Source organism: Littorina saxatilis, unplaced genomic scaffold (assembly GCF_037325665.1).
Source record: "Littorina saxatilis isolate snail1 unplaced genomic scaffold, US_GU_Lsax_2.0 scaffold_330, whole genome shotgun sequence".
Lineage (NCBI taxonomy): Eukaryota > Metazoa > Mollusca > Gastropoda > Littorinimorpha > Littorinidae > Littorina > Littorina saxatilis.
This window is the reverse complement of record NW_027127746.1, coordinates 11,767-32,196: the sequence shown is the minus strand read 5'-3', so window position 1 is coordinate 32,196 and position 20,430 is coordinate 11,767. Positions and strand designations below refer to the sequence as shown.

Sequence of the window (20,430 nt, the reverse complement as noted above, 5' to 3'; positions counted from 1 at the left end):
TTTCTACTTCGATCTAGTTAACTTATGGAAACTTGTAATTTCAAACTTTCATGTTTGCATATTTATTTATCAATGTTGTCCACATGCAAATTGCAATAATCAAGTTTTAGTTCTTTTCTTTGGAAATAAAAGACATTACAAACTATGGTTTCCATGTAACTCACGACAGTATTATCTCTATACACATAAACCCAGTGAGCACAGATCGAAAACTTTTTGCTCACTTAAATCTTTCTATCATGTATTAAAACCCAAAAGGGTGCCCAAAAGGCTAGTTGCTACATTTGACCTACAAGAAAAACTTTTGCACCTGGAAATTGCGTGGGTTACGGTTTCCACTTTCTACTTCGATCTAGTTAACTTATGGAAACTTGTAATTTCAAACTTTCATGTTTGCATATTTATTTATCAATGTTGTCCACATGCCACATGCAATAACTGAGCTAAAGTTCTTTCCTGTGGGATATTGAAGCCTAAAGTGGAAACCATGTAACCCACGACATAGAGCGTACTGCATGTGTCTAATTGTCATTTCTAAAGAAACCCCGATATGAAAGGTCCTCTCTTTGACAGAAAAAGATACAGGCATGTCTTTTGCACTTAGAAAAGAGTATTTCACTCAATTCAGTCCTACTTTTTTTCCTGGTGTCCATGTCCCATAGTTGTGACCCAGTATCTAGGATGTGCACATATGTATACATCTGAATGCATAAAGCACACACACAAACATGTACAAAGTAACCCCCCCCCAAAAAAAAACAGAAAAACCCCAAAAAAATGCTGATAACTCATGAATTACTTCTACAACTTACTTCAAATTTGGTGTACATTGGCCTGAGATATGGGATGATAATTCCACAAAGTTTCATGAATGCCGTTCAAGTGCGCATGGCTTATAATTATATCTACATGCCACTTGTTTCATAATACTACATCTATTAAAACAGATAAAATGGATACAAATTTGAATGCATTACATTATTTCATGACAATAGGACTTTTAACTGTGTTGGTCAGAACATGATTAACGAGATGACCGCGGGGGAGCTGGTCCTGTCCATTGCTGAGCGGCTCCCATCCCCGGTTTTGGGCATGGCCTGCAACCTTAACAGAGGATCCTTCCCAGAGGAGCCTACTTCAAGTGCAGCCACATGTCCTTCCAGGTGTGTTTGTCACCACTACCAAGATAGGGGAAGGGAGGTTGATAACCACCCGTCAAAGACCTGTAATTACAAAAATAGTACTTAAAAATCTGAAACAGTTTCAAAAATGTTAGCACACTGCTGTTAATCGCCATACGTTATACATGACTCGACTATGATGTGCCGTAATTATGCATTTAAATTATGATGAAAAAACAACAACCTGAAAAGTGATGGGCGTGTCCGGATAGGGCGGATAATCGTTATATGAAATCTTTAGAAATGTGTCCTGTTTCAGTTATTAATCTTTAAATGTTATAACAACATCCTGGAAATTCAGTAGAAATGGCCCAGTCAGGCTGATTTTTTGGCAACTACAGGGTGACCTAAAAAAATGCAACCCTCAAAAATGCTAATAACTTCTACATCTGTTGACCGAATCACTTTATATTTGGGGGACATAAACTTCAGCCTATCCATGACCCTTCCACATCTTGGCAACTTTTTTTGAAATAGCACAAAAGTCTGACCATTTGATCTACAAAATTGCCCCTTTGTGAAAGTGTCACGGTAGCTGAAGTTTATGTCCCCCAAATATAATGTGATTCGGTCAACAGATGTAGAAGTTATTAGCATTTTTGAGGGTTGCATTTTTGGGGGGTCACCCTGTCACCCAGTCTTCTTCAAAATGGAAAAACAACACTGCTAGGCACAACAGCTGAACCAAATCAATTTGTGTGGGCAAAAAATGAGTTGTTCTTCAATTTGAGATAATAAAACAACAAACAGGGTCACTCTTGCTCACACAATCAAATCTGCATCCAAATCAGTATGTGTTGTTCACATGGACGCTGTTACGACTCAACTCCAAACAACTCTTGTTTAGCCGAGACTGAAATATTTTGTTGCACCATTAGGGTAAGAGTCTACGAGACCTTGGAGACGAAGTAATGACGTCACTAGTATGAGAATCTACATGTTGGATCAACGTCATTACTATGGCAATCCGAATGGTGCAAAAGTCCCTTTTAGCTCTTGATGTCTAAATAACACATTATTTAGCTAAATAACGCGTTATTTAGCTAAACAATGCTTTATTTAGCTATATCATGCATTATTTAGCTAAATAATGCATTGTTTAAATTAAACAATGCATTATTTACAGATACAGAAAAAAGAGAGCCCAGAGCACTAAATAATGCATTGTTTAGCATAAATAAGAGATTGTGTTTGTAAATAACTCATTATTTATAAATAATTACGCGTTTTCTCTAAACAATATATTATATGTAAATAAAGTGTTATTTAAATAAATAAAATATTATTTAGATAAATAAAATATTATTTAGATAAATAAAATATTATTTAGATAAATAAAATATTATATGTAAATAAAATATTATTTATCTAAATAAAATATTATTTATCTAAATAAAATATTATTTAGATAAATAATTTATTATTTAGATAAATAATTTATTATTTAGATAAATAATTTATTATTTAGATAAATAATTTATTATTTACTGTTTTTGCCTTGAAATAGTATTATTACACTAAATAATGCTTTATATAGCTATATAATAGGTTTCCGCTATATAATTCATGATTTGGTAAATAATACATTATATACCGTAAATAAAATATTATATACCGTAAACAATTCATTGTTTAGCGCATCGCGAAGCCGTTTTTTCTCTTGTTGTTTTTTTCCACGTGTTTCCGTGGATCCACGAGAGCTCTGTTGATTCTCAAACTGACCAATCAGACAACTAGCATCTGTACACTAATTAAAGTCCCATTGTTGAGTGTGACGAAAACTCGTGGTGACGATTTTAAAACATGTTGGGTCAAGCATGGTCCAATCTTACATGGTCCAATCTTACATGGTCCAACCTTACATGGTCCAACCTTACATGGTCCAATCTTACATGGTCCCATCTTACATGGTCCAACCTTACATGGTTCAACCTTACATGGTCCAATCTTACATGGTCCAATCTTGCATGGTCCAATCTTGCATGGTCCAACCTTGCATGGTCCAACCTTGCATGGTCCAATCTTACATGGTCCAATCTTACATGGTCCAACCTTACATGGTCCAACCTTACATGGTCCAACCTTACATGGTCCAATCTTGCATGGTCCAATCTTACATGGTCCAATCTTACATGGTCCAACCTTACATGGTCCAACCTTACATGGTCCAATCTTACATGGTCCAACCTTACATGGTCCAATCTTACATGGTCCAACCTTACATGGTCCAACCTTACATGGTCCAACCTTACATGGTCCAATCTTACATGGTCCAACCTTACATGGTCCAATCTTGCATGGTCCAATCTTGCATGGTCCAACTTTACATGGTCCAATCTTACATGGTCCAACCTTACATGGTCCAACCTTACATGGTCCAATCTTACATGGTCCAATCTTACATGGTCCAACCTTACATGGTTCAACCTTACATGGTCCAATCTTACATGGTCCAATCTTGCATGGTCCAACCTTACATGGTCCAACCTTGCATGGTCCAATCTTACATGGTCCAACCTTACATGGTCCAACCTTACATGGTCCAATCTTACATGGTCCAATCTTGCATGGTCCAATCTTGCATGGTCCAACCTTGCATGGTCCAATCTTACATGGTCCAACCTTACATGGTCCAACCTTACATGGTCCAATCTTACATGGTCCAATCTTGCATGGTCCAATCTTACATGGTCCAACCTTGCATGGTCCAACCTTGCATGGTCCAATCTTACATGGTCCAATCTTACATGGTCCAACCTTACATGGTCCAACCTTACATGGTCCAACCTTACATGGTCTAACCTTACATGGTCCAACCTTGCATGGTCCAATCTTACATGGTCCAATCTTACATGGTCCAACCTTACATGGTCCAACCTTACATGGTCCAACCTTACATGGTCCAATCTTACATGGTCCAACCTTACATGGTCCAACCTTACATGGTCCAATCTTACATGGTCCAATCTTGCATGGTCCAATCTTGCATGGTCCAATCTTACATGGTCCAACCTTGCATGGTCCAACCTTACATGGTCCAACCTTACATGGTCCAATCTTACATGGTCCAACCTTGCATGGTCCAACCTTACATGGTCCAACCTTACATGGTCCAACCTTACATGGTCCAATCTTACATGGTCCAACCTTACATGGTCCAACCTTACATGGTCCAATCTTACATGGTCCAATCTTACATGGTCCAACCTTACATGGTTCAACCTTACATGGTCCAATCTTACATGGTCCAATCTTGCATGGTCCAATCTTACATGGTCCAACCTTGCATGGTCCAACCCTGCATGGTCCAATCTTACATGGTCCAACCTTACATGGTCCAACCTTGCATGGTCCAATCTTACATGATCCAACCTTACATGGTCCAATCGTGCATGGTAAAACCTTACATGGTCCAATCTTACATGGTCCAACCTTACATGGTCCAATCTTACATGGTCCATATATATTATTGGACCATGTAAGATTGGACCATGCAAGGTTGGACCATGTAAGGTTGGACCATGTAAGATTGGACCATGTAAGGTTGGACCATGTAAGGTTGGACCATGTAAGATTGGACCATGCAAGGTTGGACCATGCAAATTTGGACCATGCAAGATTGGACCATGTAAGATTGGACCATGTAAGGTTGGACCATGTAAGGTTGGACCATGTAAGGTTGGACCATGTAAGATTGGACCATGTAAGGTTGGACCATGTAAGGTTGGACCATGTAAGGTTGGACCATGTAAGGTTGGACCATGCAAGGTTGGACCATGCAAGGTTGGACCATGTAAGGTTGGACCATGCAAGATTGGACCATGCAAGATTGGACCATGTAAGATTGGACCATGTAAGGTTGGACCATGTAAGGTTGGACCATGTAAGGTTGGACCATGTAAGGTTGGACCATGTAAGGTTGGACCATGTAAGGTTGGACCATGTAAGGTTGGACCATGTAAGATTGGACCATGCAAGGTTGGACCATGTAAGGTTGGACCATGTAAGATTGGACCATGTAAGGTTGGACCATGTAAGGTTGGACCATGTAAGGTTGGACCATGTAAGATTGGACCATGTAAGATTGGACCATGCAAGGTTGGACCATGCAAGGTTGGACCATGTAAGATTGGACCATGCAAGGTTGGACCATGTAAGGTTGGACCATGTAAGGTTGGACCATGTAAGGTTGGACCATGTAAGATTGGACCATGTAAGGTTGGACCATGTAAGGTTGGACCATGTAAGGTTGGACCATGTAAGATTGGACCATGCAAGGTTGGACCATGTAAGGTTGGACCATGTAAGGTTGGACCATGTAAGGTTGGACCATGTAAGATTGGACCATGCAAGGTTGGACCATGCAAGGTTGGACCATGTAAGATTGGACCATGCAAGATTGGACCATGTAAGGTTGGACCATGTAAGGTTGGACCATGTAAGGTTGGACCATGTAAGATTGGACCATGCAAGGTTGGACCATGCAAGATTGGTCCATGCAAGATTGGACCATGTAAGATTGGACCATGTAAGGTTGGACCATGTAAGGTTGGACCATGTAAGATTGGACCATGTAAGGTTGGGCCATGTAAGGTTGGACCATGTAAGATTGGACCATGCAAGGTTGGACCATGCAAGGTTGGACCATGTAAGATTGGACCATGCAAGATTGGACCATGTAAGATTGGACCATGTAAGGTTGAACCATGTAAGGTTGGACCATGTAAGATTGGACCATGTAAGGTTGGACCATGTAAGATTGGACCATGTAAGGTTGGACCATGCAAGATTGGACCATGCAAGATTGGACCATGTAAGGTTGGACCATGTAAGGTTGGACCATGTAAGGTTGGACCATGTAAGGTTGGACCATGTAAGATTGGACCATGTAAGATTGGACCATGTAAGATTGGACCATGTAAGGTTGAACCATGTAAGGTTGGACCATGTAAGATTGGACCATGTAAGATTGGACCATGTAAGGTTGGACCATGTAAGATTGGACCATGTAAGGTTGGACCATGTAAGGTTGGACCATGTAAGGTTGGACCATGTAAGATTGGACCATGTAAGATTGGACCATGCGTGACCCAACATGTTTTAAAATCGTCACCACGAGTTTTCGTCACACTCAACAATGGGACTTTAATTAGTGTACAGATGCTAGTTGTCTGATTGGTCAGTTTGAGAATCAACAGAGCTCTCGTGGATCCACGGAAACACGTGGAAAAAAACAACAAGAGAAAAAACGGCTTCGCGATGCGCTAAACAATGAATTGTTTACGGTATATAATATTTTATTTACGGTATATAATGTATTATTTACCAAATCATGAATTATATAGCGGAAACCTATTATATAGCTATATAAAGCATTATTTAGTGTAATAATACTATTTCAAGGCAAAAACAGTAAATAATAAATTATTTATCTAAATAATAAATTATTTATCTAAATAATAAATTATTTATCTAAATAATAAATTATTTATCTAAATAATATTTTATTTAGATAAATAATATTTTATTTAGATAAATAATATTTTATTTACATATAATATTTTATTTATCTAAATAATATTTTATTTAGATAAATAATATTTTATTTATCTAAATAATATTTTATTTATTTAAATAACACTTTATTTACATATAATATATTGTTTAGAGAAAACGCGTAATTATTTATAAATAATGAGTTATTTACAAACACAATCTCTTATTTATGCTAAACAATGCATTATTTAGTGCTCTGGGCTCTCTTTTTTCTGTATCTGTAAATAATGCATTGTTTAATTTAAACAATGCATTATTTAGCTAAATAATGCATGATATAGCTAAATAAAGCATTGTTTAGCTAAATAACGCGTTATTTAGCTAAATAATGTGTTATTTAGACATCAAGAGCTAAAAGGGACTTTTGCACCATTCGGATTGCCATACATTACTGCGTCATTAATATGCGAATTTACGTAACTCATGGAGTTGCATCGTGGGATGAAAACAGTTATTTGGAGGAAGGAAACGTGAACCGCTAACCATTACGGTCACTCTATTTGCCGGGTACTGAGAGGCTACAAGTGGGGAACAAGAATCCTGTGTAACCACCGATGAAAAGCCGCCGGCACGTAACCTACCATCCCAAGGCCTGAGATGTAACCCGCAGCCGCACAGACTCGTAGAGTAGTGTCCGGAAAGGAGCATCAAGAGGTAAGGTGTCGTTGTAATATCGAGCGTCCATCAATGAAGGAACAGCTATTATACACTCACATCTATTCGCATATGATATTTGTTTTAGAATGTTTAATGAAGTTAATCATAAACGTACATGCTGCAAGTTAGTTCGGCATATAGATCTAGTATTTTATTCAGTAACCATGCTTGGTTTGTCTGCGAACCGCCCGACATGAAGATAGGGCAAGAAATCAAAATTAACCTTGATCCTAGGATACCGTTGTTAATAACAAGTATTACCTTTGATCCAGGGGTTCGAGCGTCTAGGATCCGCTGGGATAAGGGTGAACTAATCAAGCTACGCCACCAGTGTGATCCACCAGCGAGGAGCAAAAGGAGTTTGTCTACTAATTATCATCATCATCCAGTGATCTTCATCAAGTTCGTCACTGCTACGGTCATCATGTGAATCCAGGCTTCCATCAGGACATTCGGACTTTGTAACTAACCAGCCCATTTAAGATAAGTCCAGTTCGACATTAAACTAGCTGTCAATGCAAGAACAATTAACTATGAACGCAAATTCGTTAGATCTAAAAATAGAAATAGTTTGTTAAAGAATCCGGAAATATTACCAACCAATAAATTTATTCATTAATCTAAATCATCAGTGTTTTACGAGATTGATTTGAAGCATGACTGTTGTAAAGTATTGAATATAACTTTGGTGTGTTCTTAGATATTGTATCTAAAACACAAGGTAAAAAGTGGAACTGCAACAATGGGGGCTCTGTCCGGAGATCTATACTGAACTCGTGTTCGTACCTAAGAAAAACTTGCATTGACAACTGGTTTACCCCATAAATTAGTTAGTCAATTTATCCGTGAAGCGACGGAATTTAGAATATTTTCTGGAAAATCTTTCTTCATTTCTTTCTTCAAAATTCAAAATCGTTTCCTGCTTCATGTCGGATTCACTCATATACAGACCAGACGGTGGTAAGTAGAATATTTAAATTATTTCTGTAAGAAGAAATTTTAAATAACTCCGTGTTTGATTTGGGTACATTCTGCCCAAAGAATCTTCGCGATCGCTGTTGTTCACGAACAGCGTTTTTGCTAAATTAATTCGTGGAAGGATTTCCATCTAGTTCGTCGAACAGTATCATAGTCATAAGGTAAGACATAGAATTGATGTTCGACAACTTCACGGGAAATTGGCAGTTTACTAACGAACTGTCGGTTCGAATTATACTCTCAAGTTCTGATCAAAACGGTGAGTGTGTTATAATTCCAACCAGGATGGACGCTCGATAGTACTAGGACCTTAGTTTAAGTTCAGATTAAATTATAACTCTAGTCGGAGTAACATTTAAAACGTGTTGCTTATTTAAGTTGTGCTTCACATTATTAGTTATCTATAACCCGCGGGTTGATAGTTAATAGTGGGGAAAACTTCTGTGGGTGTGTTTGACAGACTGAAGGTCGTCATCACATAAGGCTTTGTAAGGCAACTTACTCAGCGACACACCGCTAAGTCCTAGTTAGTCGTTTCGGTTCAAGATAGAGACGAAGGACAGGTGTAGGAAAAATCACGTGCGCGTGTAACATTGTTTGTACCAGTGTTGAAAGGTTGAACAATACCTGCGGGTAAGAGTCTTCCATATTAGAGTACCACCAAGAGTGGATGTACCAAAGTTTTGTATTTTGAGGGATTACCTAAAATGGCTGATACCAGACATCATCAGCACTACACCAGATTCTCGTCAACCGTGGGCATAGACCCAGAATATACAGAAGGAGCAAATCTGATTGATATCACCAATCTAGGTGATGACGGCCACGCCGCTCAGCCTGTGAACGGACAGGTCGAGCAGACCGTTCCATCAAGTCCCAGCGTCAGTTCGATCAAGGAATTGATCACCATGGGGAAAGAGTTGGGTTTGGAGGGAAAGGAACTACAGTCATTCGTCCAAGGGGAGAGGGATAAAGAACGAGCAGCTCAAGAGCGTGAACATGAGCGAGAAGCTCAAGAGCGTGAACATGAGCGAGCAGCTCAAGAGCGTAAAGATGAGCGCCAATTCAAAGAGAATGAGAGAGACAGACTCTTTAGGATAGAAGAGCTGCGCATTCAGAGCGAGGTTCAGATGAAAACGAATGAAAATGCAGCTCATCCTTCCCAATCCTCACATGACCATGATCCCCGTTTCATTCCCAAAATCCCTTACCTTGATGACAAGGATGACGTTGAATCCTGGCTCAAACAGTTTGAACACTATGCCAGAGATATGAATTTGGACGAATCAAAGAAAGCCTCCCGGCTGATATACTTCTTGAAAGGTAAGGCCCGTACCATCGTGTCCAAAATGGACGATGAGGATGTTGACGACTATGAAAAGGTGAAGAGTGCGTTATTTGAAGGATTCCAGCTCACCGCTGAGCAATATCGCATGAAATTCCGCAATACTAGACGTAATCCCGCGGAAACTTACAAAGAACACATCACTAGACTCGATCGGTACCTAACCAAGTGGATCGAGCTTGATCCGTGCGAGAAAACTGTCAAAGGATTAACCGATTTGATCCTGCGAGAGCAGTCCTTGCAGTCAATGCCTTCTGATCTCGCCGTGCATGTCAAAGACCGGAACCCGATCAATGCCAAGGAGATGGGAAAACTCGCGTCCGATTATGAGCTGAACAGAAGCCAAAATAAATTGAGACCGACACCAACGCGAACTCCTCAGGACGGAACGAAACGTTTTGAGAAGGATCATAAACCATCACCTCAACAAGGTAAAAGATCTTCTTTGACACCGGCGGAACGCGAAAAACTCCGAGAAGCAGGACTATGCTTCTATTGTCGCGTAGGTCTACACCGTTCGAGCGATTGTCCCTTACGGAAAAAAGGCAACACCGCCGGAGCTGTGACGGTTGAAGATGTCCGACGCGAAACACAGGGAAAAAAATCCCCGTTAGATAAATTGTGTCGAGACTGCACCACAAAAAAGTTTTCGGATCTAGTTGACGTCAAAGTCAACGGCAAACGAGTGACCGCCCTGAGAGACTCGGGCTGTAGCTCGATTGTGGTGGCCGCACATCTTGTGCCGGCCGACAAAATGACTGGTCAGAGAAAGAGGACCACGTTAGCGGACAAAAGTAAAGTCCGGTACTGTGAGACCGCGATCATTCATGTGGATTCGCCCTTCTTCTGCGGAGAGACAGAAGTCGTGGTCATGGCGGATCCCATAATGCCGGTGCTCATAGGGGAGTTCCATGGAACTCAGAACGACAGGAGGAAAACACCGATTTTCCCTGTCAGAGAACCTGCCTGGTATCACGACAGCGCTGAGACAGTCGCTGGGGCCGTAGATACCAGAGCACAGTCCAAATTGGACAATGATAGAGACAAATCTGCGAGTAAGCCAAGTAGCCGGGAGCCAACATCGGATATGTTTACTCCAAAGGACTTACGCGAGGCTCAGAAGACAGATCCTTCGTTAGACAGCATCAGGAAACAAGCTGCTACCGGAGAAGAGAGAGGCCACATGAGGGTCGTGGAAAAGAATGGTATCTTGTACCAGTCGACGTTCAATCGGAAAGGAGAGGAGTCTTTGAAGGTTATTCTTCCCAAATCGTTCCGTAGTAAGGTGCTCGCATTCGGCCATGATCATCCAATGGCAGGACACCAAGGTCAGCGTCGTACCGCCGAAAGGATTAGACGCGAATTTTGGTGGCCATGCTGTGGTGTTGAGATCCGCCGCTACTGCTTGTCATGTGACGCTTGCCAGCGATCCGCGCCAAAACACCTTACGAAGAAGGTCCCATTGGGCAAGATGCCAGTGTTTGAGACTGCTTTCAGAAAGCAGTCGATATCATCGGGCCTATTCTTCCTATGTCCGAGAACAAAAAACGGTACATCCTCGTCATGGTTGACTTTGCCACCCGCTACCCTGAAGCTGTCGCGTTGAAGGACATCCACGCCGAGACAGTAGCCGATGCTTTGTGGGATTTTTGGACTAGACTCGGTATCCCAAGTGAAATATTGACTGATAACGGGAGCCAGTTCACAGGCACTCTGATGCATGAAGTCACTGAACTCCTCCGCATCAAAAGGAAAACCTCTGCGGTATTTCATCCAGCTGGGAATGGTTTGTGCGAGAGAATGAATGGCACGTTAAAGAACATGCTCAAAAAGATGTGCATAGAACAGCCCAAAGCATGGGACACGTTCATCTCTGCATTACTGTTCGCATACCGCGAGACTCCTCAAGAGAGTTTAGGTTTCTCGCCATTCGAACTGTTGTTCGGGCGTACTGTCAGAGGACCAATGCAACTCTTGAGACAGATTTGGACAGATGAGAGCGTCTCAGATGAGGTCAAAACCACTACGGAATATGTAGTGAACCTTCGTGAGAGGATCGAAGAGACCTGTTTGCTTGCTCGAGAGAACCTGAAAAAAGCCTCAGTGCGATCTGCTCAATATTACGATCGTAAAGCCAAACCAAGGTCGCTAAAACCAGGAGAGAAAGTCCTGATTCTCAAGCCATTGAAAACAAACAAACTGGAACTCACTTGGCAAGGTCCATTTGAAGTGTTAGAGAAGTTGAATGATTTCGACTACAAAGTCCAAGTAAGGAGGAAGGAAAAAGTATTCCATGTCAACCTCCTCAAGTCTTACGTCGAACGCGAACAACCTGTCACCGATGGAACAATTCCAGTTGCAGAAGAAGATGAAGAAGTGATCGTCTCAGTAGTGGTAGAGGAGGACGAAACCACTAACGACGACATCTTCAGGTTGGACAGTCAGAGGACTATCCCAACATTTGAGACAAAGCGCACAGAAGGTTTAGACCACGTGCACTTTTCAGAGAAACTCACTCAGTCACAGCGAACTGAAGCGAGACAGATCTGCGCGGACAGACTAGATAATCTGACCGACGTACCACTCACCACGAATCTGACTACGTGTCGAATCGAGGTCACAGACAAGAAACCGGTCTATATAAGACCACGCCCCATTCCACATGCGTATGTGAAGATGGTGGAGAATGAAGTCGAAGAGATGTTGAAGCTAGGAGTCATCGAACCCGCCAACTCAGCTTACAATTCACCCATTGTTCTCGTCAAAAAGAAAGAAGAAGGGAAGTACCGCTTTTGCGCGGACCTCCGTGGGTTGAATGATGTCACGGTGTTCGATGGGGAACCCATCACCGACGTTCAACATTTATTCCAAAGCTTAGGAAAAGCCAAGTACTTCTCCAAGCTAGATCTCACGCGTGGCTACTGGGGAATACCCATTGTCGAGGAAGACAGAGACAAAACCGCGTTTGTGACGTCACGAGGCCAGTTCCGATGGGTGAACATGCCCTTCGGGTTGAAGACCGCCACTGGCATCTTCAACAGGATGATGAGGAAGTTGCTAGGTCCCCTCAACCGAGACGATGTGTACCATTTTATGGATGACATCTTGATAGCCACTGAGACGTGGGAGCAACACATGGAAGCCCTGAAGGCAGTCCTTCAGCGGCTCAAAGAAGCCAACCTTGCAGCAAAACCGTCGAAATGCTACATCGGATTCGACCAATTGCCGTATCTTGGCCATGAAATCGGGCATGGAGAGAGGTGGCCAGAAGACGATAAAATCGTGAAGATCGTGAACGCCAAAGAGCCAGCTACAAAGAAACAGCTACGCGCATTTTTGGGTCTCACGGGGTTTTACCGAGAATACCTGGAAAACTACTCGACTGTGGTCGTGCCGCTCACCGACATGACAAAGAAGAGCTTGCCAGACAAACTCAAATGGAGTGACGAGGCAAAGAAGAGCTTCGCAAGACTCAAACGAATGGTCAGTGAGAAACCAGTCCTGAAAATGCCTGATTTCGGCAAGGACTTCGTTCTCCGCACTGACGCATCAGACCGAGGAATCGGTGCGGTACTGATGCAACTACATGGAGAGAAGCTACACCCCGTAGCGTACCAGTCGAAGAAGCTACTCGGGGCTGAGTCCCGATACGCGACTGTGGAAAAGGAATGTCTAGCAACAGTCTGGGGAGTACAGAAGTTTGAAAGATACCTGTACGGACGACACTTTGTGTTGGAGACAGACCACCAACCCTTGAAATGCCTACAGAGGAATCCAACAAACCCTCGTCTGTTACGATGGTCGCTACAATTGCAACCATACTCCTTCACAATCAACTACATCCCAGGAAAGGACAACCTAGGTGCCGACTATTTGAGTCGCATCAACTGAGTTTCAGAGTCCAGAAGGAAAATTTGTCCACCCCGTTGGAGTAGTGAGGCCAAACTGGCCGCGACAGGCTCATGCGGATCTACTCCAAAATGTGGAAACAATTGTATATGCATATTGTATATTGTATTGTATTGTATTGTATATTGAGTCGTATAAACGGAAACGAAATAAGATTTCGCTTGTCCACCCCCCGGGGTTATGTTACGACTCAACTCCAAACAACTCTTGTTTAGCCGAGACTGAAATATTTTGTTGCACCATTAGGGTAAGAGTCTACGAGACCTTGGAGACGAAGTAATGACGTCACTAGTATGAGAATCTACATGTTGGATCAACGTCATTACTGCGTCATTAATATGCGAATTTACGTAACTCATGGAGTTGCATCGTGGGATGAAAACAGTTATTTGGAGGAAGGAAACGTGAACCGCTAACCATTACGGTCACTCTATTTGCCGGGTACTGAGAGGCTACAAGTGGGGAACAAGAATCCTGTGTAACCACCGATGAAAAGCCGCCGGCACGTAACCTACCATCCCAAGGCCTGAGATGTAACCCGCAGCCGCACAGACTCGTAGAGTAGTGTCCGGAAAGGAGCATCAAGAGGTAAAGTGTCGTTGTAATATCGAGCGTCCATCAATGAAGGAACAGCTATTATACACTCACATCTATTCGCATATGATATTTGTTTTAGAATGTTTAATGAAGTTAATCATAAACGTACATGCTGCAAGTTAGTTCGGCATATAGATCTAGTATTTTATTCAGTAACCATGCTTGGTTTGTCTGCGAACCGCCCGACATGAAGATAGGGCAAGAAATCAAAATTAACCTTGATCCTAGGATACCGTTGTTAATAACAAGTATTACCTTTGATCCAGGGGTTCGAGCGTCTAGGATCCGCTGGGATAAGGGTGAACTAATCAAGCTACGCCACCAGTGTGATCCACCAGCGAGGAGCAAAAGGAGTTTGTCTACTAATTATCATCATCATCCAGTGATCTTCATCAAGTTCGTCACTGCTACGGTCATCATGTGAATCCAGGCTTCCATCAGGACATTCGGACTTTGTAACTAACCAGCCCATTTAAGATAAGTCCAGTTCGACATTAAACTAGCTGTCAATGCAAGAACAATTAACTATGAACGCAAATTCGTTAGATCTAAAATAGAAATAGTTTGTTAAAGAATCCGGAAATATTACCAACCAATAAATTTATTCATTAATCTAAATCATCAGTGTTTTACGAGATTGATTTGAAGCATGACTGTTGTAAAGTATTGAATATAACTTTGGTGTGTTCTTAGATATTGTATCTAAAACACGAGGTAAAAAGTGGAACTGCAACAGACGCTATGGCAGGCTGAGCGGTGTAGGTGTCAATACTCTCAGCAGGCATAAAAGGCAGTTTTTGAAGCCATTTTAGCGGGTAATAAGACAAAGAATGGTACATTTGAGTAACTCGCAAACGCATTGCCTTCAAACTTTCGGAGATTTGTGTTAACACATGTCGTAAAGTACACACGAAATCTCAAGTCATGTGAGGTATTAGTTCTGCTGTTATGCGACATCCCAGAAAGAGTTTTAAAAATAAGGATCTACCCTGTCCGATTGAACAGAAAAAAATTTAGAATTAGCATGCATTTAGAAAAATGAAAGCTTCAATTTACCCTTAAATTTAATACAGTTTCACCAATGGCTGTTCAAAGTGCACTTGTTTAAACGCACACACACATTTTTGGAAAATGCTTTTTCAAGAGCCATTGATCAGTTAAGCGTGTCGGCAGTAAGCTTTGCTATGCGTAGGCCGACATTTGCGCTCAGCGCTCTGAATGAGTCAACTTTAAAAAACTACTTTCGCGTTGAAATCCTCATACCACCCATGTCTGATAAAATATGTACATGGAATTTGAGTATGTGGCGCATCTGTCATTGTTCTTGAAGATTTCAACAAATAAAATTTGTTCAATGATTCAGCAAAAACCTATCGTCAATTTAAGAACTGTTTCTGACATGACAAATAACAGCAGACCTAATGTCTCAAATTACTTGAAATTCCGAAAGTACTTTACAACATGTGTTAGGACAACTTTCCGAAAGTTTGAAGGCAATGCGTTAGCGAGTTACTCAAATGTACCATTTTTTGTCTCATTACCCGCTAAAACGTCTTCAAAAACTGCCTTTTATGCCTGCTGAGAGGATTGACACCTACACCGCTCAGCATGCCATAGCGTCCATGTTAGACAAGATATGTGAACAAAACTTACTGATTTGAATGCAAATTTGATTGTTTTGTCTAAGAACATGCTAAACATGTTTTGTTTTAGCAGTTCTGATTTGTTGTCAATTTTAACGCGGGAACCTTCATTTTGCGAATTTGATTTGGGGGTGTGTGTGTGTTGTAGGTTCCACTGTATCGACAATACGTCATGTAAACTCAATCTGTTTTCTGAATAAGTTAGGGGCATAAAAGGCCTTTCCAGTCATATAAGTGGTTTTACGATAAACGGCCTCATCATAAAGATCTGCCCTCAAACGCACCTGTAAAGGTTTTTTTTATGACGAGTAGTGTAGAACAATCACCATCTTACACATCTGATCGCAAGATTATGCATTCCCGAAAAATTCTGCTATGTCTCCGGCGCATCAGTATCTGTCCGAAGGGTTTAAAAACAAATAATTACAACACACACACACCCCTCCCAACCTCCACCACCACCCAAGAAAAAAAAAAGAAGAAAAGAATAAATACATTGATAAATACAAGAATGAAAGAATTAATTTACTTTTTTTTCAATTGTTTTTTTATAACAAATCTATTGCTTCTAGGTCATCATTATCAGGCCGATGATTAAACCAAAGCTTAGTCACGGAAATGCATATATGGACTAAAAATGACGTGTTTTTTTCTTGCAGGACAATGGCTTGGACATGACTTCATCCTGAATCGGCAGAGCAGCGATGTATTCTTATATGGATGCCATGGACGTCTTCCACCTAGCGGGCACACAGATGGTTCACAAATCTACCCACTTGTATATTGCATACCTACCCCCTCACTCTTAACCATTGCTCCTTCAGTTCTGTAGTAAAACATAACATAAAGCGATCATTTCTGAAAATATTGCAAGACATTAGCTTCTTTACTTCTGCAGCTGCATCAACACACACACACACACACACACACACACACACACACACACACACACACACACACACACACACACACACACACACACACACTTAATACCGATGCCACATTTCAAGTAATCGGGCTGCAGGTATATTTGTCTTCTAAAGTCCACAATCAGAATGGCAGGAGCTATTGGAAAAAACGTTTTCTTTTTTACATTTTACGGTAATTACATTTTTGTCTTTGATCTTCAGGCTTCCATAACAGTTCTCTAAATGTATTGAATCGAAAAACAAACGCTGTGCATAGGGAACACAAATATCAATGATCTTTCTTTATTTGGTGTTTAACATCGTTTTCAACCACGAAGGTTATATCGCGACGGGATATCAATGATAATTTAGCAGGGAGTATCAGCCGGGACATTATTTATTATTCTGAATAGATCAACATTCATATATGCATCAAGTGTACTAATTGATCCTGCTAAATAGTTGTATTTGTTTGTGACTGATGCACTTTTTATTCACTTTGCACATGTATGTATCACGTAAGAAAAATCAAGGGAGGTAATTTTGCTCGGATTAGATGGTTCCCTCCCCTGATAACAAAAGCACACAAATTAATTTTTCCCTCCTTCTCGTATGTGTTATTCAAACGTTTTGATGGTTTTTGTTGAATATTGTTGTGAAAGATTCAGTCCTTCCCGAGTAAACTATTTGATTTACAGTCTCAGAACAGACCAGGCCTGAAAAGACCATCGCTAAACACATCAACTAATCAGCCTGGGTGCAGTTTGTGATTTTTTTTTATTGACCGATTTGTGAACGAACACAAGCAGGAATCTGTGATGATAACACATCAAAATAAATTATCACTTTGCGCATGAAGCAGCCAGGTTGTCGAATCTAAGTCTTTGTTCATGTACAATCTTGTCTAAATCTGAGATGGTGAGCCAAAAGTTTTCATGGGAACGACTGTGCCTTTCTGTGTCTCTCAATTTTTACACCACTTGCTACTCATGATTGCATGACACTAAGAACAGGCAAGATGTGGATATCGTGGTTTTAATGATACATTCGGACATACAAATGGTTACCGTTGTTTTCTTAGATACGTGTGATCTCTCTTTTTCCCCTGGTCCTTTCTTTTTGATGTTATTTAGCCTGAAGTTTGTTGCAACTATTGGTCCGCTTGCATTTGTTGTTATAGTAATTGTGGATATGCTATTTAATTTGTCTGTGTTGCCTAATTATGTTGTCACTGTCAGCTTGATGAATAAAGGCTATGAGAAAAAAAAAATGTTACCCTTCACCATCAGCAAAATATGCAGCTAGCTGCATATACTAAATATTTCTGATACCTTGACCAAATACGATGTTTATTTTTGCGTGTTCTCGTTTTTTCAGAGCGAACACACACACACACACACACACACACACACACACACACACACACACACACACACACAGTCTCTCTCTCTCTCTCTCTCTCTCTCTCTCTCTCTCTCTCTCTCTCTCTCTCTCTCTCTCTCTCTCTCCCACCCACACACACACACGTACACGTATACACACACACAGTTTCAATGTTAAAAACTTGAAACACGTATCCCTGTAGCATCGATGAAGGTTGTATGCAGGAACATCATAAAAGCTTGCTTACAAACGGACTCGCTGTCTTCGAATAAAACAGCTTTCGAATAAAATAGCTTACCGTTGGATCTTTGCTCAAACTGCGGCTTTCTTGTCCACATTCCTGGCGCACAGATCTGCAATGTGCAACGTTACTGTTGAATACACACAATTTATGTTGAAGTCACAGGGCACAGACAGACATATCCTCCCCCCCCCCCCCCCCCCTTACACACACACGCGCGCGCGACTGCGTGAAGATGCACGTCACCTTATCATTTAATCACACAATGTAAAATACTAAAAACGTGGTGGTTAAAACTGAATAGTATCATGAATCTCTGAAGAGAATTTTTTTTTCCAACAGTCGTTCGTGTAAGGCACACGCAGACGGAATGTAGCTGAAGCCATACCGTAAAAACTAAGAACAGATCTATAGATTCTAAAACAAATGTGACATTTTAGTTCTATTCATCTGGTTGAGCTTGATCTGTCCGAAGTAGAATCGGCCACTGAAAATGCAACTCCCCTCCCCCCCCCCCCCCCCCACCCCTCCCTTTCCCACGACACACACCACGACACGACACTAGCTGAGAAAAGGAAAACGTGTGGAGGAATACATAATGTAAAAACCAGATCTAAAAGTAAGCCCGGTTTACGATTTCAAACCTCCTTTGAGTATGAAATGTTCGGACGCGCCCTTTCAGCCTACAGTGAAATGGTAATGTACACGTACAAGCTTTGTTTCAGAACTGTGAAACGTAATAACTAGGTTTGAAAATTGAATTCAAATATACAAGTAAAGTTATTGGAAGATCAAAGTAAAGGTTGGGTGTAAACTGTAATGTCAAAAAGTATACTTACATTCCGTTTCAGCATGCTCTTCCACAGGAAAAACTCCCAGGGCTTTGTCCTGCTTGCGATTTTGCCAAAAGTACTTTGAACACACCCCCGACGTAACTTTCAATGAGCATCATAGTGTTTTTGCCACTTGCCGGTTGATTTTGGCGCCTACTTCCAACTTCGCTGCATCTCAGGGTTGTTTCTGGTCCCCCAAATGTACACATTCAGACCTATGCCGCCCTGATCGATCACAATTTTGCTTTTTACGTAACTGGCGCAAGATGGCAGACATCTTTGGACCGTAAATTACTCTTTGCGCATGCGCCGCTAATAATTTGATTGGTCGATATTTTTAGGTAAAGCACATGGTCTCAGAAAACAGAAAAGTAAACATTGGAAGCGTGAGTCACGCTCCCAAAAAATAAAAACTTTGTTCACATATAAAAAAAATTCTGTAACTTTTTGCCCCATGGTTCATTCATCATCTGAAATAACTTTTTAGCGAAATCTAACCATAAGATTATTGGAAAAAAGTCAAAATGTAGACGACCACCTTTAACAAGCGATTTTCCTGTATATAGGAAACCATACCCGTTGCCGTTTGCGTCTAGACAGACAGTTGAGAAGGAGATCAAATCCATGCTGGATTTAGGCGTCATAGAACCTTCGAAATCTGCGTACTCTTCGCCTATTGTCTTGGTGGCGAAAAGAGACGGATCAGTTCGTTTTTGCATTGATTTCCGCGCCTTGAACAAGATCACGCATTTGGATGCCGAGCCAATCCCTGACCCGGATGAGTTGTTTTGTAGTCTTGCTGGAGCAAACTTCTACACGAAGATTGACCTTGCAAAAGGCTATTGGCAGATTCCGATCAAGCCGGAAGATAGACATAAAACAGCTTTCCAAACTCCTCTTGGGTTGTTCCAATGGGTTAAAATGCCATTTGGACTGGTCTCAGCTCCAGCAACTTTTGCTCGGATGATGCGGAAGCTAAATCTAGCAGAGAATTCAGCAGTCAACTTTCACGATGACATTCTCATTGCTACGCAAACATGGTCAGACCACGTGAAGCAGGTTCGGGCTGTTCTGATGCAGAGATTTCGTCTCACGGCTCGACCATCCAAACTGTTTGCTGGGTTTTCTGAGTTGGAGTTTCTCGGACATGTTGTCGATCGAGGATATCTCAAACCAGAGGACGGGAAGGTCAAGAAGAT

The 20,430-nt window shown here is 41.3% G+C and overlaps 1 protein-coding gene and 2 long non-coding RNA genes across 3 annotated transcripts; 2 read left to right on the top strand and 1 right to left on the bottom strand.

Moving 5' to 3' along the window:
* Nucleotides 1-1,026: 1,026 nt before the first annotated feature.
* Nucleotides 1,027-18,044, top strand: LOC138956105 (uncharacterized). The gene is made up of 2 exons (XR_011452500.1): nt 1,027-1,163; nt 16,526-18,044. It is a non-coding gene; the product is annotated as an uncharacterized lncRNA (long non-coding RNA).
* On the bottom strand, nt 1,110-19,771 carry LOC138956104 (uncharacterized). Its single transcript, XR_011452499.1, has 4 exons — nt 19,238-19,771; nt 18,456-18,510; nt 16,151-16,262; nt 1,110-1,223 (listed from the first exon to the last, which is right to left on the bottom strand). It is a non-coding gene; the product is annotated as an uncharacterized lncRNA (long non-coding RNA).
* LOC138956099 (uncharacterized) lies at nt 7,132-11,323 on the top strand. Its single transcript, XM_070327561.1, has 2 exons — nt 7,132-7,391; nt 7,667-11,323. Exon 2 carries the CDS (start codon nt 9,080-9,082, stop codon nt 11,321-11,323), a length of 2,244 nt encoding a protein of 747 aa, XP_070183662.1. The 5' UTR covers nt 7,132-7,391; nt 7,667-9,079.
* Nucleotides 19,772-20,430: the final 659 nt, after the last annotated feature.

Excerpts from the sequence above, each read along its gene's own strand:
- LOC138956099 (XM_070327561.1), top strand. The coding sequence starts at position 9,080 with ATGGCTGATACCAGACATCATCAGCACTACACCAGATTCTCGTCAACC.